General features: G+C 38.5%; 1 protein-coding gene across 1 annotated transcript; it reads left to right on the forward strand.

The window, feature by feature from the left end:
- Positions 1-58: 58 nt before the first annotated feature.
- prdm2b (PR domain containing 2, with ZNF domain b) lies at positions 59-15,664 on the forward strand. The gene is given in 7 exon segments (XM_028446630.1): positions 59-210; positions 8,571-8,675; positions 9,205-9,924; positions 9,927-10,765; positions 10,767-11,138; positions 11,140-13,665; positions 14,177-15,664. Coding segments are annotated over 6 exon segments (4,494 nt in total). The 5' UTR covers positions 59-210; positions 8,571-8,656; the 3' UTR covers positions 14,195-15,664.
- Positions 15,665-24,212: the final 8,548 nt, after the last annotated feature.

Genomic DNA, 24,212 nt, shown 5'->3' on the forward strand with positions numbered 1-24,212 from the left:
GAACTATAGTGGCTCAGAGCTTGATAACACATGAGATGTACAGGAGCCCAGCAGCCTCTGAGCAAGCAGGCCTGTGATTGGTCGAGAGGCCCCAGGGTGCTGTGTTCCAGCCTATCGGGCCCTGAGAGGAGCTGCTGGGTGAAGACAGGCTGAGATAACAGCTGCACCTCCGGAGGAAGAAAGAGCAGCGGAGCGGAGCGGCGAGGCGAGGCGAGGTGAGTGAGGCCCAATAAAAGCTACCTCAGCTCCCAGCTTTGTCCTGTCCCTCTCCTATGGCTCTCTCTCTGTGCTTTGGACCCAGTCTGGGCTTGTCTACTTTTGCTGCTCAGCCAAAGTTCAAAGTCGGCTCGACTACAAATGAAAGCTAGTGGAGGCTAATGGCTGGGATGTGTGGGGCGCTTCTCTACCTTTATGTCTCGACTAACATGCACTCTCTCCGGCTTAGTTAGCACCAAGTAACGGTATATCTGGATGTTTACGGGGGTTGATAGTTGGGTGTTGTTGTTACACTCGTATCCGGGCTGTCTTTCCTCATCTGGGTCCTGACGTGGTCGAGGATGTGACCTTCCTTGTATGCCATCCATCGGTGAGCCTCGACCTGATGATGGGCCTAGCAGCTCGGCTAACTAGCCAGACCTCGTTTATCGGACCTTTCCCGATCTCAGAGTAACACAAGCTTGAATAACCCGATAAAACTCAGCGTATTTGAATTAGCAGGATGGCTTGAAGCCACCCTGGACTTTGTCTGGGCCCAGAAAAACCTGTTCATCGAGTTGTCAGACTCGGTTTTGCGTGCTAGCCTGAAAAGCTAACATGGCTAGGTCTGAACTGCACGGACTGTTGTGAGCAGATGGCTTTCGGTGTGCATGTATTCATAACCATCGGTTTAATGTTAGTAACATCTTTATTAGCACGGTTAGATCAACGGGATATCCGATGTTTGACACTTTAAATGATCGATACCCTCAGAGTACATGTTGTTTCCTTGTTTTCCCAAGTGTGTTTACATAATCTGATTTGAATAAGAAGAATTAAATACTAGCCTTAAGGTCTTTCTGTCACTCTACATCAACATCTACATCTACATTAAAGTTATATATTGGCTTTTTATTAGACTTTGTGTTGATGATAAACATAAATGTAGATGGAGCATAGCTGAGTTTGTGATTTAGTTACTCACATCCGCCAACCTCATTCAGAAACCACACCCTTTTATTCAGGAGCCCAGCAGAAAGATACAAATCTAGGCAAAATATATATAATATATTATTGCTGCATTCAACTGTCACTGGCATTTGATGCTTTTAGATATTTATCAGATACTTCGATTAGGGATGTACCGATCCAACTTTTTCCACTTCCGATACAATACTGATATGTCAGCACTGAGTATGGGACGATACAGATATCAATCTGATTCAATATCAGCTCAGATCATACATACTTTTATTCCTTTTTTTTTTTAAAGGCTTGATCAGAGATCAATTGTCAACAACAGTAGGCAAGAGAAAAACTGACGTGTTATTAACCAATGGGTTACATTGCATTTAACCATAGACATAAAAATATTCTACAATTGAACAAGATAAATAAATAAATAAATTAGAAGACTGAAAAAAACCCTCAATGAATCCAATAATAACAATAAATACATTTTTAAAGTTCAAAATAAACGCAATTTTATCTTTACTACAGTTGAATGGATTAAATGAAAATAAATTAGAAGACCCTGAGAAGTAACATCAAAAATGGTAGAAGCAGATTATACTTCAGTGAAAAAATACCAATTCAAGTTCACTTCAGTTATTTAGTTCTGTCAGATGCTAATTAGATGTGCTGGAGCGACATCTGAAGTGGGCTGCTTGTATAGAAGTGCTTTAATCAATCATTTACATACAGGCTGATATAATCTGCTAAAACTGATTTTAACAAGACTATTTCAGCAAAATAAAAAATAAAAAATCAACAACACTGAAATTGTTTCTTAATGTCAAGAAAGCTTGAATCTGTGATTTTTCCAACCTCGAGGTCGACGTGTCAGTGACAAATGCTGGCAATGGCGTTTTTATTCCCCCCTCTAGTTTGAAATGGGTTAATGATTTTAACTTCTCTTCTGCAACCATCTTGAAAAATAGTGTGTAAATGCGTGACATTGTGCCAAAACCTGCATGTGAGGCATTTTTTCCATCTTGAATTGATTAATTGGAGGTCTTATTACACCTGTGTTTCTCATCCTTTTCTGCTTGTAGCCCCCAAAATAAAGGTGCCAGTGCCCAGGGACCTCCACTGTACCTGAATGTGGTTGAACACAGACATTAACATTGAAGAACAGTCATGTGGAGACGGGGCCAGTCAGCAAAATGATGTTTTATTGTTCTATGAATCTGTGATAACCACATTTATTTATTTATCTGAAAATATTCACTGTTATCCAGGAAGTTTATTATTTATGCCATGCATCGCAAAGATGTTAATCCTTGTTTAGTCAGAAATGAAATAGGTTAAAAGTAACCAAAATGGTGGAAAAGGTGGTGAAATGGGATTTTAAAAACCACAGGTATTAGTTAAACATTGCACATGAAAGTGGCCAAAAACGGACAGAAAAAGTGACAGAAAGGCCTTAAAATGTCGATATTGGAACAATTAGTTTAAACTGGCAAATAACAGGCATGACATAACGTGAATTTGGTTAACTTAAATTGGCAATAACAAGCATGAAATATGGTGAAGAGGTTAAAAGTGACAATAATGGGTCAAAATATGCATTATTAGGTGGGAAAAGTGGTGGAAAGGGTTGAACGGTTTATAAGTGCCGAAAATGTCTTGAAAGTAGAAAAATATGTAGCAAAAATGCATTGTAAAAGGAGCGAAATATGACAAGATAAAGTGATGAAAATAAGTAAAAAAGGGCAGAAGTTGTTCAAAAAATATATTTAGTTTCTTGAAGGCATCTGGTGACCAGGTTGAGAAACCCTGTATTACTGCGCTCAGTTTATTATAGTGTATGTGATTATAAATAGGAGAAGAAAAGCTTTGAACTATGTTTTATTTTTATTATATTGGTAATCAAATTAATAGGGTGAAAGACAATTGTTATTTATAAGATTGTGATTTATGTTTCTGAAGGCCAACCTTAACTCATCACATTATCACAAGCATTCCTTTAATTAGGTGATTTTGCAGTAAAACAAACCTTTTGGTGTCATTCACGAGACTACTGCAGGGGCACAAAGTAACCTTTTGGTCTTCTAAAGTCTACATTTCACTCTGTAACAAATAGTACTGTTTACTGGATTGCTTTACAATTGAACCCATCTGAAGTAAACTGTTGTGCTTCATCCTTTTCCTAATCTCCAACTCATTCCATAATATCTAACCAGTGTTTTTGTTTGGATGTTTTACATAATTTGACCCTGTTGTTGAGTTCTTGGAAAGCTCAGCTAAGCTTTTGATAGCTTTGAGGTTGCTGTAAATCTGACGGCCTTTGGCCATGCCTGTCAGATGACTGTCTTCCAGTTGATATGAATGAGGCTTTGTAGGTCAAATATGGCAACCTTGCCGACGCTATTGATGATGTGAAGTTAGTCCACTTGAATCTGATTAATTTTAAGAATCTTCACTAGGTATCTTCCTCCTTCTCTCCTACTTCCCAACATGGGCTCCTCGTGGTTCTGTAAAAACATTGAAAAACAGGCAAATTATTCAACATGTAGTTCCAAAAAAGGATTTTCAATACTATTAAAAAGCTCTAATGGTGAGAAGCTGAGTAACTACACATTTAGATTAAAGGGGCAATGATTTGTCGACAAAAATTGACCAAGCTGCGGATGAAGCTGGACATTGTTTTTTCATGAGGAGTGGCTGTATACATGTTACGGACATGATTAGAGGGAGATATATCGTCAAAAACGTTCCCACTGGTAAGAATATGTCACTGTTACCGGGAGCTCAGCGCACTTACTGGGAGCTCACACACATAGCTCTGCTTGTCACAGTCTACCTGAAGCTGCACCGCTACTTGGTTAAGACCAGACAACCACCCAACAAAGTAAACCAGGATAAGTTCCTTCGTCAGATCAACCCAAAGTTCCCACAATTACGGTGACAGAGAAGAACCTGCAGCAACACTTATCAACTGGATAGAGGACTTAAGCTAACTAAGCTAAGCTAACCCACCGACACAAAAGACTGGGCTAGGAGCTAACGCTAACCACTTGAATGGAAGAGACGAGTAAAAAATCCACATCTTACTGTCATTAAACCACAAAGGGCCACATATTTATTAATGGTCAGATTTAACACTTTTATGAAAGGATAAAAGCGAACATGTCACACGTCATGTGAAATACAGTTTGGCATAAAACTATCATCGCTATTCATCTGTCCCAACTTGTGAAATGCAATATTTTTAATCATATTTTACGTGTTCACAGACAAATCTAGTCCCATTTGACAGTACTGTAAATATTGTGATTATTAAACCAGAATATCCCATTAGTACTGCTCTCAGTATATTCATGATTAAATCATGAAGTTTGTAGTAAATCAGATATTTACCAACCATAACTTTATGTAACTTATTATCAGATATAAAATAAAGTAGATTCAGCAGCAGTGGTTTATATTAAGCACTATTGTGGTTATTTTGGCTTTTCATGTGCTTTTTATTATTTTTTTTTAGAAAATTATTTTATCATAAATGAGGAAATAAATAAAATGTATACAATAATACTAATGGAGTGACCCATATGCACAAACATGTTTCATAAAGTATCAGCCCATGAGCTCTTTGAGTCAGCAGCTTTTGTAGCTTCTTTTAATGTGTAAATTCTGTTACTATGAAGCAGATTCTAGTGTTGATATACTCAATTTCTTTTGTGTTTGTAACTAAGGAACCTGTTCACACTTTAAGTTGGGGATTGTTTTGTTTATTTATTGTTTTTATTTTTCGTAATTTGACCCAAGCCAAATTTAAAAGATTGTAGCAACATCAAGCAACTAATTGTACAATTTGTCATCCGATTAGTCGATTATTTGTTTCAATAATCGATGACTGGTTGACTATTAAAATAGTCGTTAGTTGCTGCCCTAGTTCAAATTAAAGATTTTAACTTAAATACTACTTTTTTCTGATCTCCTAATTCTTTTAAACAAAACAGTGCAGTATAAAGAACATAAACATGTTATTTCAACCTTACAATGTATAGAAAAATACCTAAATCTCATTTACCAAAAGCTACGGGAGGATAGCTTGTTTATCTTGTGTGGGCACACTTTATGTGGATGAAATTGAAAATTGCAGTTCAATTACCAACAGTAGAAGGTAATAATGCTTTTTGTAGATTGGAAATATGATAGCTATGGAAGACGTGTTTTAATCTTTAAATTTGCAGGGCTTTTTTGTTCTGACTCAAAAAAGTATAAATACTCGTTAAAATATTTTGTCCACCTGTTTACTGGACCATCAATGCTGTGCCCCATTTGGCCAGTGGAGCACTGTTTGAATGCCTGCTTTAAATAGTAACTAAACCCCTGCTTTCTGCTGACCTGCCACTAGGAGGGAAATTCAAAAATGCCTTGATTATGGGCATTACTGCTGTAGTAGTAAGACACACCCACTCTGGTCAGCACACACCACTGTGCACAGAGACAGACGGTAGAACACACACACCGTGAGTTCATAAGCTGAAATTTGTCACCTACAACCACAGGCACACACAATCACGACATGAAGCGCATACATAGCCTTACAGACATCCTATAAATCCTCCTCCTTCCTCTCAGCTTTTATAGGAGGGGCGGGGCCAACAGTGAAAGTTGATGATGCAGGGGAATCTTAAAGAATCAATTTCAGCCAATAGCAAAATTCAATTGTAATAGCTGGCATTCCACCCTTAGAGGCCAGTAACTCTGACATTTACAAATAATACACAAATTAAATACTTTTACTAAAATGTGAAGAGTGGGACTAGGATTAATAAACAGCACTACTTAAGACCCAAATACACATGTATTTTGCAGAAAAAATGTGGGTTTGGGGTTTAGTTACTCTTAAGTGTTTTTTGGTGTTTGTGTTAAGATACAGCACAAGGTATGATTGAGACTTTTACATTTTTTCAATAGTCCAGAATAGGGCTGGGCGATATGGCCTTTTATAAATACCGCAATATTTTTAGGCCATGTCACGATACACGATATATATCTCGATATTTTGCATTACCCTTGAATTAACACTTTGATGCACAAAATCACACCAGTATGATGATTCTATATGTCTACATTAAAACATTCTTGATCATACTGCATTAATATATGCCAATTTTAAACTTTCATGCAAAAAAGGGGATATCACAACTAAGTCAAAGTTGACATAACTGTATTTATTAAACAGTGAGTGGCTCAAACATAAAATTGTCAACAGAAAGTGCACGTTCTGTGCAAAATTGTCACAGAGACATTTCAAAACAAGACTATAGTGCAGGATGCAACTCACATGGCATTTCAAAACACAAAATTAAAGTGCACTTTTTGTACATAATGCCACTACAATATTTTAAAACAAATAGTGCCCTTTAGTGCATGTTGTCATTAAGATATTTAAAAAAAAAAAAAAAAAAAAAAAGTCCGCGAGTTTAACGGTATGGTCATTTTCAACACCGCACAGACTACAAGCTGCGATATATCGAGTATATTCGATATATCGCCCAGCCCTAGTCCAGAACTCCAGAAACAATCGTTAGGGTGGGAAATCCAAAGACCTTGTGGCCCGTCAACAATCAAAAATGTGACCTTGTTGTAGATTAAAAAATAAACAACCTGTCCATCTTTGAATCTATATAACATCTAAGTGTCTTACTGATTATGGCTGCCAACTTTGGTTGTTTAGTCGACTAATTGGTCGATGGCGTCGTGGTCGATCAAGATTTTCATTGGTCAACCAGCAATGGTATCAGTTTCAATACCGCAAAAAAAAATAGGTGATAAGGTCTAAATATAAATATAATGTATTTAATGCCTAAAACATGATTCTATGTCCAGCAACAGCTGTGTGTGAGTGCGTGCTGCGCTGCAAAAAAAAAAGTGTTGCACTTGAGCCGTTACTGCGCAGTGTGCTGTCCTCAGAGCAAGAGAGCAGAAAGGGAAACAAATTAAAACTGGCTTGAAACTAGCATCCACTGTTAAATCATTCATTTCTTTTGCACAAGAACATGGATTATCCTTATATTTTATACGTGGATTATGTAAATAGATCCAGTGCAGTCTCAGGCACGCAGCACGCCTGTGTTTGACTTGCATTTGTTTCCCCTTGCGGTGATTTGATGTTGACATTAATAGTTTATTAACAAAAGCAGGTTTACCACTAAAACAAACGTAATATGTTATTTGTATGAGGAAAAGAATAGGTTTTAATTGTCGGTTTCAGGTCTTGCACGGATATAAATAACCTAATGTCTGTCAGAACCTGTAGGTGTCTTTTTTTTTTTTTTTTTCTTCGACTAATTGCTACGTGTGCCATAGTCTTGGTGGACCAACCATTTCCTTGGTTGACCACAGCTCTAGTACTAATTAGTGATCGGCCGATTCAATCGGGCGATTTTTGTGTGTTTTACGTGTAATCGGCATCGGCCGATGTGCGGCTGCTCTGCGTTCGCCGATTCAGTTTATTAAGAGAGCGGCTGCCTGTGTTGCTGGAGACAGAGGCTGCACAGAGCAGAGTGCAGAGCCCCTCCCCCCACTAGCAGAGCGTGAAGCAAGCTCTAAAATCCCAGGCAGGTTTCAAAGCATCTTTTAACTGTTTAACTTATCTGTTCCGTGGGTTTGTGAGTCTACGTGTTGCGGCGCAGTTATAGTTAATGAGCTGCTGGCCGGAGGTTTGCCGCGCGCTCGTGTGCATGCATGCATGTTTCTTTCCCCCTCTCTTCTGCTTCTTCAGCGCTGCGCTGAGAAGTTTAACTTTGAGAAGCAGTTTATTACTTGTTTGAATATTTATTCTTGTTAATGTTGATGTAATTTAGAACGGACTTTAACAGTTTGTTGCTTATTGCGCATCTGACATCACGTTATTTTCCTCTGCTATTTTATGTTCTGGGGTTGTGTTGGAATGGACTATTATTTATGGTTTCTTTTTTTGTTTAATACTATAATTATATTATTTATACTCTAATCCTGTTAATAAAATATATCTTCAGTCAGGCCAACTTTTGTCAAAGCTATTTTCAGGACAAGGTCAGTTATCTTTCATAATATTTCATGAGTTGTCTCACTCTATTTTTTTCCTTGCTCTTGTTCTACATCACCTGTTTTATTATTTGTTAAATATTTTTTACTTGGTCATTCTACCTACCTCAACCTTTGTTAATTTCAATAAATGTTCCTTTTTTTTTTTTAAAAAATGAGACTTGTATCATTTATCATCATAATGTAATTTTTATGATGTAAATTGAGGGAGCACAAGTAGTATCGGCTCAAGAAAATCGGCACTCTGTATCAGTCATCGGCTCAGGCCGATGGAAAAAAAAAATGGTATCTGCATCGGCCCTAGTACTGATAATGTGCGTCTCTGCTTGCAGCCAAAAGAAACCTGTGGGGGAAAGCCAGAAAGGCTGGTTTGGGTGGATTCAAGAGAACAAGTGGAACCAAACCAGCTGTGGAGGAAATGTGGGACGGGACAGAAGGTTAGTTCGATCTTTATGAATGTATGATTTTTTATTTTCAGACTTCAGTGTTAATCATCAAAACAATATGCATTATTTGATACAGAGAGACACAACCTACTTGAGATAATGCAAGAGTTGAGTGTCGGTCGCGGTGTTCAGGTTTCTTAGATTTTTTTTTCATTTGCAGAAGACGTGTCTTCGTGACGATATTTGGAGTGATTTTGTATTTGTGATTGGCTTTTCGTTATTTTAATTTAAATGTTTTTTTTACCTTAAGCATAGCCTGCCCAGGAAACAAAAAATACCTTACCCAAACAGACAAACCATCCAAGATCAAGTTCTTATTTCAAGTGGCTTTACCAAAATATTGGTAATGGGTTCAATATCAATAGTAGTGCTCAACCATTTTTCATTCAGGAAATATTTTTTTTAAATCAGTTTTGCTAGAAACAAATTATTTTGAAACAAGTGATGAAGCAGATAATTAATTCTATTTGTTTAATTTTGTAGTTTTTGATACAAGTTTAAGTTAAACTGATGTTTCCAGGTCTAAGGGAGGAGGGCGAGAGACCATCGTCCCTGGAAAACGTACAAAAATTGATTGAGTTTAATCTACTCACAAGCACCGATCGTAAAGGTGAGCAGGTCAAGCCAGCAGCAATGAAAAGAAGGAGAAATGAGGAGGAGGAGGAAGGAGAAGAAGATGATGATGAAGAAGATGAAGACGGAGATGATTTGGAGGACATTCATGAAATGCAGTCTACAGCTTTGGCTGACACCATGCCAAACATACAGTCCAGTCCTTCATCAACCTTTACGGAAAGCATTAAGGAATCTCAGGTAAAGTCAGACAGTTCTTCACTTGCAGGACAAGAGCAAGATATTGATGGCGACCTTGACTTTGACCCTGATGGTGATTATGAGGCCAATCTACAAGGCAAGTGGTATCCTTGTCAGTACTGTGAGCGCCACTTCTCTACGAGACAAGGCCTGGAGCGTCATATACACATTCATTCAATCAGCAACCAGCAAGCACAACAGTTCAAATGCCGTTACTGCAATAAATCATTTGGCTCACAGGTGGGACGACGGCGTCATGAAAGGAGGCATGAGAGTATATCTAAGAAAAGGCCTGTCTCACTGGCTGGAGTTACTAACTTACTCAATCCTGTTGTGCAGACAGATTCAAGTCCTGACTGCAACAACCCAACCAGTCACTATATAGCCATAGGTTCCCAGTTTACAGGAGGTCATTTGCATGACTCCAAGATTCAAAGAAAGAGTTGGGGTCCCATTCTGAACGCCCTTTTGGATTGGAAGATAAAGGTGAATCAAAGGAACTCCATCCCTGCAAGTATTGTAATAAAGCTTTTGGCACACACACTAACATGCGCAGACATCAACGTAGAATACATGAACGGCATCTGTTGCCAAAAGGAGTGCGCAGGAAAGGCATGCTACTAGAGCAAGCAGCAGCTCAACGGCCTGGAGAGTCCCCCAGTACAAGCCCCCCACCCGTCTATGTTCCCAGTGCTGACACTGAAGATGAGACGGACAAGGATGACTATGTGGTCGATATATCCAAAAACATCTCTGAGAATCTGAGTTTTTACATTGATGGAAAGATTGTGTCCAACAGCGTGGTTAGCAGCTGTGATGTAATAGAAGTGGACTCGAGGTCTGCAGCGCTTTTTGACACTGTTATCATCAGCCCAAATCAGATCAGTCAAGCTGTGAAGGTAGAGAGTCAAACAAGCGCGGCAAAGAAACTCTTGGACACGACACAGTCAGCGGTAAAAAGAAGAACCTCCACACCCCCTTTGATCCCCAGCCTTAAAACAGAGATGGAAACAACACCAATGTCTTCATTATCTTCTACATCTTCTTCGTCCAGTATGTTAGTGGGAGGTCTTTTTCAGCAAGCTGCAGATTCATCTGTGTTTCAAAGAGAGAAAACAGTATATCTCTCACCAAAGCTTAAACAGCTTCTTCAGACACAAGACCTTCAGAACTCCACCATCACCTTGATAACAGAAAGCCATAGACTGGCCTCAAAGCTGCCAGTCACACACTTGCAAGGGGTTTCGGGAAAGTTCAAAAGGAGAACGGGCTTCTCCCCCATCCTCACCCCAGCTCAGTCCTGTATGTAGACCAGAGAGCTGTAAAACGGAGGGGCAAAGCTCATACAAACACAAGGTGCCAAATTCGGACAGCAACACCATTTTACCTGGAGACAGCGTACTGCACAAAGATGATGGAGATTCTCTTGATGCTTCTACTAATAAGATACATGACCTACTGTCCTCTAGCAGCAGTGGAAGCTCCTGCAATCAGCTGCCCTTGGACTTGTCAAACACTCTGAGTAAAAGGAGTGACAGTGTGGACAAAGCCCTTGAAGATTCAGCTCTAGACCTTGAGTTTGCATCGAAAAAACTCTTTCGACCAGATATAAAAGGAAATCCAGTAATGCAGCCGCCTGTGAAAAAAGAGAAAGCCCAACACTAGTATGCTTGAAAAGGTGCTGATGAATGAGTATCTCGGTCCTACTGTCCCAGGAGAGGAGAGTCCCTCAGCCTCAGTAAACCTAAGCCATCACACTGTTGCATCAGACTCTGTCCATCCCTCTCCTCCATCTTTGACCCCAGTCACGATGAATCTATCTTCACCCAGTCCCTGCAGTGAAACATCCCCAACACCGCCTCCTCCTGTACTCCCTACCATACCAACTCCGCCACTTATGCCAGGCTCTCCACTCTCACAGCCTTCGGACTCATCTGCACTTAGAACTCTTCCTGTCCTCTCGCCAAAAATATCTCCAAGGTCGGTTGAACACGAGGTTCAATCAGATTTGGAGGATAATAAAGATGAGGAGAATCATATCCCATTGACACCAGATTCTCCAAACACCCCTCTCACAAATTCCTCCAATCATTTTGTGACACAAAGTCCCCCTCAGCCTACGCTGCTAGATCCGCCCACTACAGACACTAGCCATTTATTGAATTGCAACAGTTCACTAAATGGTACCATCAACCAAGATCAAGATGCTATCCCAGTAATGGATAAATTAGCTAATTTTAACACTGGAGGTTGTTCATCTCAGGCTGAATCACCATCACCTGCTCCTCCATCCTATAATTCACCTCCATTGCTATCTTCAAAGCAGTTGAAATTAAAAGAAGAACCTCCATCCTGTGACGAGTTACCCATATTAAATCATGTTCCCCAAGTATGTGCAGATTCTTCTCAGTTTACAGCTCTTGATGAACCTTCTTGCAACAAAACTTCAGATGCAGAGGAAGGAGACTTGACGTTCTGCAAATCTTTTGTGTGTAACGTTTGCAAGGATCCCTTCAGCTCTATTAAAGAGCTCAGTGGACACATCACAGAACATGCTACAGACTGGCCTTTCAAATGTGAGTTTTGTGTACAGCTGTTCAGCGATGCACAAGCACTGCTGGACCACCGAACAATGCTACACGAAGTGGGTCAGATCTTCGTGTGCTCCATTTGCTCCAAAGAATTTGCCTTTCTCTGTAACCTTCAGCAGCACCAAAAGGATTTGCACCCTAATGAGATGTGTTCACACACCACTGTGGAGAGTGGCAAACTGAGACCCCAGAACTACACAGATCCATCCAGAGCCAAAGAAGAGAGTGTCCCTTCAACACCAGCACTAGAAACGATGGATGAAAGTCTGTCATCCAGTAATGATCCTTTACCAAAAGAGGAGCCTGATGTTAATGGTAACCATGCAGAGGATAAAGGGGAGGACCCCAATGAGGAACTTTACACTATGATAAAAATTATGGCCTCGGAGGGAGGAAAGCCTCAAGGCCCAGATGTCCGCATTGGCATTAATCAGCATTACCCCAGTTACAAACCACCTCCCTTTCCCTATCACAGCCGCTCCCATGCTGGTTCTGTGGCCTCCGCTACAAACTTTACCACACACAACATCCCACAGACATTTGCTACTGCCATTCGCTGCACAAAATGCGGCAACAGCTTTGACAACATGCCTGAGCTGCACAAACACATATTGGCCTGTGCTAGTGCCAGTGATAAGAAGCGCTACACTCCCAAGAAGAACCCCATTCCCCTCAAGCAAATAGTGAAAAGTCCAAATAGAATAGTGTCTCCCACAGCCGCCGCTGCAAGCCACAATGCTTTCCGCCGGATGGGGCAGCCCAAGAGACTAAACTTCAACCAAGAACCTGGTAAATCTAAAATGAGTGCCCTCAGCAAGAAGAAGAATCAGCTGGTCCAAAAGGCAATTTCACAGAAAATTAAAGCTGCCACGCCAGTGAAAAAGACAACTGTCAAAGTTGAAGATGAGCCTGTTTCTAATATCTGCCCCCACTGCAACCGGGAGTTTACTTACACTGCAAGTCTCACCAAACATATGACTGTCAGCTGTCCCAAGAAGCCAATGGCCAAAAAGGGCAAGAAGGTTAAAGCAGATATTAAAAAAGAGGCACCACTTGTGCCAGAGAAAAACGTGAGTCTGAGGAAGAAACTTGCAGAAACCTGTGAAGTGCAGACCGAGTCAGAGCCTAAATCTCTGGGAAAAACCAGAGCTCGCACATCTGGCGCAGCAGAGTCTGAAGCCACCCTGCCAAGCAAAGGGAAACCTACTGCCACAGTAGCACGACTTAAGAGGCCTGCTTCCTTCCCCTTACAAGATACTACTGCTGCTGCCACCCCTGGTAAAAGAGTAAAAAAGAGCAAAGCCCAGTCTCTACCTCCCACTCCTTCAGTTGTGGACACTCCCAGTGACACACCATCACGACCCGCCATGAGGATGCAGCGAATGGTTAAAGAAGGAGCACGAAAGAAAGAGGCAGAGGCGAAATCCTCCCTTCAACCGAAAAAAGAGGAACGGGTTTCCCTGCGGACAAGAGAGAGGGTGGGTGGTCCAGTCACCAGGAGCTTGCAGTCCAGCACAGCACCATCTACCGAGGTGAAGCCCGAGGATTCTACTGTTCAGGAGCCCAAGGACACTCAGGTTAGATGAACTTGTGTTTATTATGTTTGTCACAAGAAGTGATGAAAGATTGAGAAGAATTTGAGCTGTGTTGAAAGAGTTCTGATATTTTTCCTGTTTCACAATTATCAAATGGCATATTAGAAGAATTTTTAGTTCAAGAAAGCCTCAGTGTGCTGCAGTTTATAAAACAGAAATACTAGAGTGAACTTAAATTTGTAAAACAAGTGTAAGGGATGTTCAAATGTACACAGATAAAATGGATTGTAGGAATTGACAAAAAATGCACACAAACTGAAGCATTGGCATGCAAAATGTCAGTTTTTTTTAATGTAAGAAGCATGTCAAGGCTAGAACAGATCAACACCAGTCAAACTAGCAGACCAAAGACAAACCGCATACATATTTGATCAGGGAATTCTGATAACAGTATATGTAGATACTTTGTACAACTTGATCTAATAATTCTCTCAGCAGTTCATTTCAGTCATTGCATCTCTGTTAGCACTGACTGGATCTTGTTGTCCTTCAGGAAGTCCCTGTGAAGTGAGCTGTGTCGAGGTCATGGAGCTTTTCTGTGAATATGATATTCTCCAAACTGGCTACACCCAAGACTCATTAAAATGAGGATGACCTTCGATGGGACTCGATCCACTCGGCAAGTGTAGTCTGCTCGTCTTGGCTGCTTTGTGCTGGATTTAAGGAGGGATGCTTTTTATCTTCAATCGATCTTAAAAACTGAACTGAGCCTAATTTTTTTTTTTTTGGCCAGCTTTGCAAAAAAAGAAACTAAAGGACCAGTGAGTTATTAATATATACAATAAATGTCATGACTTGACCCAAGACAGTAAGGTTAGGGCTCCGTTATTCTGGACAGCTAATATCTTGCACATGGCAATCATGTATCAAAGTTGGGGACTCTTGGATTATTCATTTGTTCCCAATTTTCTTTCTTTGGTTGTTTATTTTTTTTTAATTCTCTAGCATCTCTTAATGCATGTGCTGAATAGTTGAAAACTAGATGAAGCCAGTTCCCATCTGCCTCCCATTGATTCCCAACTGATTTACAAAATATGTATCTTTGAGTTAATTTTTGTTGTTGTTGTAGTCATTTTGTAGAATATATCATATGGGCAACATTTTTGTTTCGGAAACAATGCATCAATTGGTCCTCAGGAACACTGTACGTCTGTGTGGTATGTGTGTGGTTGTCGTTGGACGTGCAGCCCGACAGCTACTCCGTTTTTAGGTTTGAATTCCAATCATGTCTCATCTTCTTTGTCTATCTGGTGTTGCAGGTAATTCCACTTGTAAAAATTATGAATTATCATGTGGTCTCTTCCAAAAGGTTTTACCGCCACTCATCCAGTTCTGTGTTTGTACAGCACTTTAAAATAAGCTGCCAAATTATGAAACTGGATTGGTTCGATTGGGTTATTTTAAGGCTAGATGTTGGAATGTAGTCTGGTCTTTTGCACCATGGAGATTCTTGTATCATTTTCCCTGAGAGGGAGTAAATCCCTCGATGCATCTTGAATCTAATACTTTATACCCTGAAAATGACACTAGACAACTTGTACAATGTGCTGAATTGTACAATGAGTATGCATGTCTTTAATGGGATTTTAAAGCAGAATTATCTGTTTAAAGACAGGTGTTTGGAGAGTTGTTTTTCATTACAAAGCCTGTGACAAACATTACATGTTAAACACAAAAAGAAAAAATGCATCCTAGCTCTGTTACTGGAAATCAAATTTCAATCATTTTCCTGATAATTTTCACCTAATAAAACTGTACTGTTTTTTTGAAAACTTTATACATGGCAGGCAATGCTTTTAAACTCATTGCATGCGATGGGGAATGTCAATGACATGATATGCTTCAAAGGTAATATATATTTCCACTAAATGATTCTTCAGCATCAGGAATATGTTTGCAAAGATGAACAAAAATCCCAAATGACCTCGAATACAACATTGCTGTAATTGACACAATAAAAAAGTTTTTCATTTTGTGATCAGACCTGCTTTTGTCTGTGACAGTAACACCACATCATGTTATGTATGGCAGTCAATGGAAATGCCCAAGAAGAGACAGAGACAGGTAGGTAATAAGATGTGAATGATTATGTATTGAGTAAAAAGTATTTGAGACAAATAAACAGCACTTTATCAGCCTGGATTTAACTCTATGGATTTACAATGGAATAAAATTTCTGGAACAAATTCAAATATTTTGCTGATTGATTGCACATGGTGGACACTTGGAGAATCCAGGTATGCAACTGTGGAAATAACTTGGATTTCTCTGAGCTTTTGGAGGTAAAGGATTCCTTGGTGTAGACGATGTGGCCAATCGCAAAGGGTATAACATCATTTTTAACACCTTGATGCAGACAGAGCTGTAAATTGACCTGCTGAGAAAGAAACTACAATATAGTCACTCGCTTTTTATTTGGAATTGAATTTTAGTATTTCAAACAGAAAAGAAAAGCGATAGTTATATGCATACAATACATTTATCATTTATGATATTTAATTTCTATACATACACCTCCAACTCAAACAGATAAAGGGCATTACAAAAACATTCATATTTTTCTAACCATTATATTATCTTCCTGAGGTAAACTGTTGCTCTTAATCTATATATTTATATTTATCTAATATTTGTATGTTGTTAACTTGCCAATAGTTTTGTTAATTTCTAAGACAATTCCATAATTTTACCTCTAGATTGACAGGCACATTTCTTTTAATGTAGTTCTAACATGATGTATTTTTAAATTCAGTCCCCATCTTAGTTTCTATCCTATCCACCTTCTCATTCTGTTTGTTGTCTGGAAGTAAGTTATGTTTTACTTTGAGTGTTATTAGTGCTGTTTCAAACTGGAACAGAACTTGTAATTAGTCTCAGTATTTCTATAAAAAAAAAATTCAAAATATTTTATTTTGAAAAAATGGTGCCACTTCCGCTCCGTCACAGTGCAGACACGTGGAGGGCGCAATTACTGTAACGCAGAGCACGTGTGCTCCAGCCTGTCCTCACGTTAAGGTTAATTGGAAACTTGGTTCATGTTCACACTAAAGGTGAGCGACTACTGAACTAATGATAGCATTTGTGAGTTTAAACCAGACATTGTGTTATTTTCACACTGTTCTCACTCTTTTTAAAGATGAGTTTTATTCCCAGCAGGGCTGATTTGAGTTTAACCTGTAGCCTATACACGTGTCTACTACACCAGCAAACTGAAGGTATTGAATCTAAAGATATTAATTTTGACATCTATAGCGTTATTTAACAAATATGAATAATGTTTGAAAAACATCTGTGGCCTGCCTGCTGCACTAGTCTTCAACTAGAGTCACAACAAACACAGAAGAGTGAGTAAAAGATGATGTTGCAACATAACTACTCATTCCAGTTCAATGTATGTTTGTTTTTTAGCTAGCTGTGTGCAAAAGGGTCATTGTGAAGATTTATTAAATATGTACAAATACTCATGTATTCTACTCTAAATGAAATGGTTATTTATCCATTCATCGCGAATTTAGGATGTTTTTAATCTGGCTATTGGCTAAATTCTATGTATTTTGAAAATATTAGCTTTGATATGTGTATATTCATTAAATGTATGCAGCGGCTATTCATACGCTGCGCCCCTCATTGGCCAGTTTAGGTGACGTTATAGGTGCATCACGTGACTTAAAGTTTTATTTTAGCTCACATTTATTATTTTGCTACTGCGTTAATCCTTTTATTTTAACCGTAACCCAGGAAATAGCCTAAAATATTGATTTTTTTTTTTCTTCGAATATGTATTTTGGAAGGTGGAATTTGCCACGTTAAAATGAACAAAAGTGGGATTCGTCAAAGACATCTCGTTACAGGTATGCTGTCTTTCTTAAGGGGCCTTTGTCTTTTACAAATCTGGTTTCCTGTATAATTTTTGTTGTTTTTACATTTTCTTTATTTTGCACATTTATTAAGCTCTTGTGTTTTTTCCACACCCACGTTACTCAGTGTGGAACAGTGTTTCCTTTGTATTTGTGTGTTTTCTCAAGGTTTACACGACTCAAGTGTGTGTGTGTTTCTGTATATGCTTCTGTTGGAGAGGGTGATATTCTCTTCACATCTGCTCATTTATGTGAAGCATCTCGGGCTGCTTTATTGTGCATGAAAAGGGTTGTAAAGTTTTATAGATCAACTGAACTTCTGGACCTAGCTCTGTCCAAATTGGATTTCCTGGTGGAAACCACCTACCCATAGGTAAAACATGCAAATCTCTCTCAAACGGGATGTATTCCATCCCCATTAGCAAATCCTCTCACTGACTGCCATTCATATCGTCATTCTCCAGATTAGTCATACTCAGCCTTAAACTCTCATATTAATTATTTATGTTGGAACAATTAATGTGTTGAGTTATTTTCCCCAAAACATGGTTCTTTTACAGCCAAACTACTCCGACTTTGTGTAAAATATGTGTAGAACCTAATGGCAGTCTGTCTAAGTATCCGTGTCACCATGAATGTTGTTCAAGGTCACCTCAGACTCTTCCAGATTATTTTGGTTCTGAAGTCATTCGTCACACTCACACAGCTTAATGAGCTGCCGGCAGCTTTAAACACGCCTCGAGCATCAGAAACTACGTCAACAAAGAAGTTATGATGCTGATGGATGGGCTATTGAAATATACACAATCTGTACGCTGGATTTGTTCTTTGTTCACTGGGATGGAACCAGTGATTGTGCTAAGATAGTATAATTTATGTGTTTGTGTGTGTAGGGTTAGAAAACGAGTGCTGCTGCACCATGCTTATGCTGTCAGCCTGAAATATTGCTGCACTCTCCTTTCATTGCTGTATATGGTGCTTCAGCCTTTACCCATAAAAAATCAATTCCATGCCAATCCAAGCCCGCGTTGATGAAAGGAGCCAAAATGCACCAGAGAGGCAGATTGAAGCTCTGAAAGGCTTGTTCACTCTGACAACCTCCACCATGGAGTCACACTTCCTTTGACAACGTGATAAAACAACATTGCTTTGCCTTACAGATGACATTCTGTTTAAAAGGTTGTTGGTCCTTAGTTGTCCAACTCAAAGCTTTTAAGATGAACTCAGAAATGGTTAGATTGAGTTTTCTATTTTGGCGATATAGAAAATTACAAATTAAATTAAAATACTGGTTTTAGCATTCGCTGCTTCTCAGAACAGCATGAAAAGCGCAGTTAGATGGAGTGCTGAGTGTGTCCTAACCCAGACCGTCCCCTAAACAAGCCACACTACAGAACTCACTCACACGTGCTGTCCCTTTTAGGAGAAAAAGCCAAAAGTGACTCATATTGTGCAGCTGTTGTGGCATTTTTCTCATTTTTTTCCCAGCAAATTTAACCTATAATTGTCTTTCTGGTAAGACTTTGAGTTAAAAATACTGAGATTTATATTTGCCATTATGAGAAAGAAATATCAAGCTATACATTTTGGTCCATATCGCCCAGCCCTAGGTTAAATGACAAATTCATTAATAGAGTAATTGCATGAGGGTGTGATTAAACAGACTTGGAAAAAAACAACCACAGCATCCTTTAAAATTCCAGCAGTCAAGAAGTATTTCTTAGCAACTTTTCCCCATTAACCTTTCTTTTACTATCTGTTTTTATTATCTCTATTCTCAAAAAAGAAATACTGTTATTTTACTGAAATGTATTCTTTTCAAAAATGATTTTTGGCTGTGATGGACTGGTGGTTTTGAAATGGATGAATGTATTAAAGGTTTGGTAGAACCAAGAACAACCCGTATGAGGATCAAGAGGAACTTATAATATCAGAACTAAAGCTAGAGCTGGGCGATTTTGCCTACAAAAAAAAAAAAAATCTTTTTTTAAAAGAAAAATTTTCGATTTTTTTTTTTTTTTAATGCACTTAAAAAATGACTGCAGTCATCAGATATATTGTTCAAAAGTGCAACTTTATTGCTGTCGATTGTCCTCAAGAGTTAAAATGCATAGAACAATCCCAAAATAACAAAGTAATGAGGCTCTGTCATTTAACAGTTTCAAGCTTTACCCAGGTTTAAGCAAAATTGTAACAGCAACTTCACAGTAGCTTCAATTTTCTGATTAAAAAATCAGATAACTACATATTTTATAACGTATAACATTAAAATAAAAAAATAAACTCTTCCCTTAGCATCTCAGCATTGTGTGAATAAAAAATTAAACATGCAGTGGCACAACATAGCCTACTCAAAGGGTAAACAAAGAGGGGCTGGCTCACATCGGAACGCAAAAAAGGCCCAAAAAAACTGTGGTGGGGAAAATAAAAAAAAAAATTAAAACTTGAATTGCAAAATAAAAAATTTTATCTAACAAATTGATTAATCGATTCAAGCGATTTTTTTTGCCAGCTCTAACTGAAGCGATGAAAAAAAAACCATAAGCTTATGAATGTTTTTCAAAGGTAGTGGAGAGTGTAAGTAAGAAAATATCCTCCCAAAATAATACTCAACTAAAGTACTGGAAACAAATGTACTAGATGGGGCTGAGATTTTGATGAGTGTGGCATTAGTCTAGATCGTGGCAGTGACAGGTGGAGTTCACACACAAGTCAACAGCGCACTGCTTTTTCTTAACGCTCCCTGCTAGGATTTCCTTTCAAACAGAATAAAATAAAAGTTGATGAAGACAGAAAACCAAGATTTATTCTGCTGGGCGTTGAGCTCCGAGACGTGAAAGTGTAGCAGCATCTGGAGCTTTCTCCATGTTTGTGAAATAGTAGTGTTTAATTTAACTTTCACACTCAGGATTTCTTAAAGCTACAGGTTGTTGTTTTGCTCATTTTAAGGGTTTTGTTGAAGTTCTTGTCAACTTAAAAGATTAAAAAAAAAAACCCAAACAAAACTTTTGTGCTCTGATGTTCAACGACGTCCGTTACCTTTGATAAAAACACCAATTCCACCTCACGGTTAGTGAGAGATAGTTCTATAAAAGTTGAATTTGTATTAAAAGCTGAAGATAGGACTGTGTACATTAACAACTACATTTATAATCTGAATTAATAAAGTTAAACTAAATCACTGTTAATCTACTGTTACAAGGATCTCAAATTAACACGTGTAGCTCATGACACCCACAGATCACATTCATGTAACTGGTAATAAGTGCTTTAACAAACCTATTCAGGCCATCATTTAATAATACACTGACTTTGTGTATGACAATTATGTTGGAGCAGGATCTACTGTTGGCAGCAGAAAACTTGTCTAAGAAAAATAAGTCAAAAAAGTCATTTTCAAAATCCTGCACTGAATACTTCACTGGTTTGGAAAACAAATGGGTAATAATTCCAACTCTCTGTGGAAGGGAAAACAATTGATAATAGATATTAACAGTACTTACACTAGAATAGTCTAAAATGGACACTGATAAAAAGCCAATAGATATTATCTTAATGTAATTAAGACTAAATAAGAAGATATAGTAAGGTTCATTTTCTGTTCTGATATTAACAAAATGTTACATAAACCATGTAAAATGGGCCACTGGTGAGGTAAGCCATGGTGAGTTTGATTTTAAAATAATCTGCACTAACATATAGTGCATACTCTGCATATAAAGTATTGCAAAAAGCATTGATAGCCAGAAAGTTGCAGAAACCACTCCTTTTTTAAGCACTTCAAGGTAACTCAGTGATCTGCACACATCGTTTTCACACTGAGTTAAGAGCAAGAGCGATGCAGGCGTGAGAGAAGTTACCAATTTACAAAAAATTATAATACGTGCAACTCAAAATAAAATAAAATTCACGGTGGTTGGTTATCAATAATATTAGTTGATGACCAATTTCATCCTTGAGTTGAAGATTACATGCACATATTTGTTTATTATGTATATATTTAGTTATTTTTTTCTGGAGGTGGGGGTGTTGCAATGTAAAATGTGGAAAAAAAACAAAATCATTTTCCTTTTTCCTAACAGATGTGCTCTGCTTTCCTCTGATTGACTGGCAAATGTTTGCTCTGCTTTGCCTGATAGAAATGTAGCTCTTTAGCTATCTTTAAAAACCTCTCACAGTCAATATTTAATTTTTTTTATCAAAACGTTTGTCCTTTCAGCTCTGTGGTCTGAGTTTCTGGGGTCTTTACTACCCCCTTGTGGCAGAGCTGAGGAGGTGCAGTTGATCATGTAAGATTACTGGTTGAGGTTCAGTTCTATTATAGATCTACTTTCTATGCCATGCATTATCTTGATGTCCTTAGGTGGGACACGCTACTTATGTTGCCTTGATTTATTGTACCAAATGTTCAATGCCACTCCTCTCTATCTGCTTTGAGTTTTGAGGAAGGAAATAATGTATGAATGTAAAAGCCTGCAGATGATATTCTGTAAGGTTTTTCTAACTTCTTCCCAGATTTTTTAATTGAACAGTTCCAAGCCGATTGCTTTTAAACACAGACCATTTATGATATTTATTTATTTATTTATTTATTCAGTTCATTTCCGACATGGTTGCATTCACAGAAATTCATTTGACATTCAGAGCAAAATCACATCATTGTTTTTTTTTTTTTTTTTTGTCCTTTTTCATGCCGGAAGGGCGACGGAAAAAAGCATTATGCTTATCCAGATCCGTCCCCTGATTTGAACACAGATAATTTTACATCCAACCTCGTTTCTTCCCTTTTTTTTTTTTTTTGTCCTTTTTTATGTGATGTGTTCTCGTCTGCAGTCATTGTTCCTGTTGTTACTCCTCTTCACTGTCCTTTTTCTCCGTATCTCCTCGGGCTTTCTTTTCCAGTCGTTGTTTACGTTCCTCCAACTCTCCAAACGAAAAGTTCTTCTTCTTTCGGAGTACCTTCATATCCTCTGAAAGTCGCCTCAGCTTACGATCCATCCGGAAGGCACATGCACATACACATACCCCCATCATTAGCAGGCCAAAGATCATGACTCCTAGCAGATAGATGTCCTCCACATCTTCCACTGTCAGCTGGGAGAGACAGAGCATCTGGCTTCTCTCTCGTGCATCCATGACATATCCACTTGGGTATGTGTCCTTTTGGACACGGTATTTCGTGCTGAAGCAATTGCCTCGTTGAGAAAATTTTGTCAATGGCGCTCAATGACCAGTTAATGAGTTCCATGTCGTCGCTGTAGAGTTCAATGAAGAGTTGACTTGAGATCTGTATGTGTGTAAAAATGTACTCCTCGTTTTGTCCTTAAATTGTTTCAGATTATCTGACTGTTGTGTCTCTTCGTCAAGGCTGTTCCAGAGGTTCATGGCTCTATGCACAGTACTATGTTTGCCAACGTTTGATTTGACCCTGTTTGGTCTAAACACATTATTATGTCTGAATTCATAGGGATTTTGATTGTATGTGAAACGTTTTTGTATTCGATGTGGTAATTTTTTTTGATGAAGCCCTAAATGCGTGTATTTGTGTGTTGTATTGTATTATTTCTTGCAGTTTTAGGTATTTTGCGTTCTCAAATAATTCGTTTGTGTGTGTGTTGTGTGGTACTTTATGTAAAATTCTTATAGCTTTTTTTTGTAGTTTAAATAGTGGTTCAAGATACGTTTTGTAGTTATTACCCCATATTTCGGAGCAGTAATTTAAGTGCGATGCTATGAGTGAAGAATAGATTGTTTTAAGTGATTTGGTATGTAGGATTTGTTGAAGCTTCCATAGGATGTAACTGCTTTTGGCAACTTTGTTTTTAACTATTTGTATGTGTTTTGTCCAGGTCAGCTTGTCGTCCATCCAAACTCCTAGTACCCTATATTCTTTTACTTCTATTATTTCCATGTTTAGTTTCAGTCTTATATCTCCTGTTTTTTTTCTCTTTCCATTAATGAATTTTGTTTTACTGACGTTTAGGGCTAATTTATTTACATCTAACCAAGTTTTAATTTTTGATAGTTCTTCATTTGTTGACTCTATTAGAGTTTTAATGTCTTTGCCTGTGCATAGAATGGTTGTGTCATCTGCAAACAACGTTAGTTTGAGGCTATGTGAGACTTTGAAAATGTCGTTTATGTATAGAATGAACAGTTTTGGCCCTAAAATTGAACCCTGTGGCACACCACATTGTATGGTTTGGTATGAACCTTCAAGCTTTGACCCGAACCCGACAGAACAAAACCGAAACCAACAGGTCCGACAGACATTAGGTATTTATATCCGTGTCCGACCTGAAACTGACAATTAAAACCTAATTTTTCCTCATACGAATTACATATTTGTTTGTTTTTAGTGGCAAGCCTGCTTTTATTAATAAACAACAGTTAATGTCAACCACACAGATCAGTGCTTGTCAAACACACGCAGGTGCGCAGTGCACGCAAGAGACAGTGGATCTATTTAAATAATCCACATATCAAACATAAGGATTATCCGTGTTCTCATGCAGAAAAGGAATTGTATTGTAACAGTGGACGCTTAAAGCCATGGTGATCAGAGGACAGCCTGCAGCGATGCTGCGGTCACAGCTCCAGCTGTTAATAATGACGTCAACGTATCAAACGCGCTCATGGATAAATGCGACCTGGCCGTTCACACTGCAGTCA

This window comes from Gouania willdenowi, chromosome 5 (genome assembly GCF_900634775.1).
Source record: "Gouania willdenowi chromosome 5, fGouWil2.1, whole genome shotgun sequence".
Lineage (NCBI taxonomy): Eukaryota > Metazoa > Chordata > Actinopteri > Blenniiformes > Gobiesocidae > Gouania > Gouania willdenowi.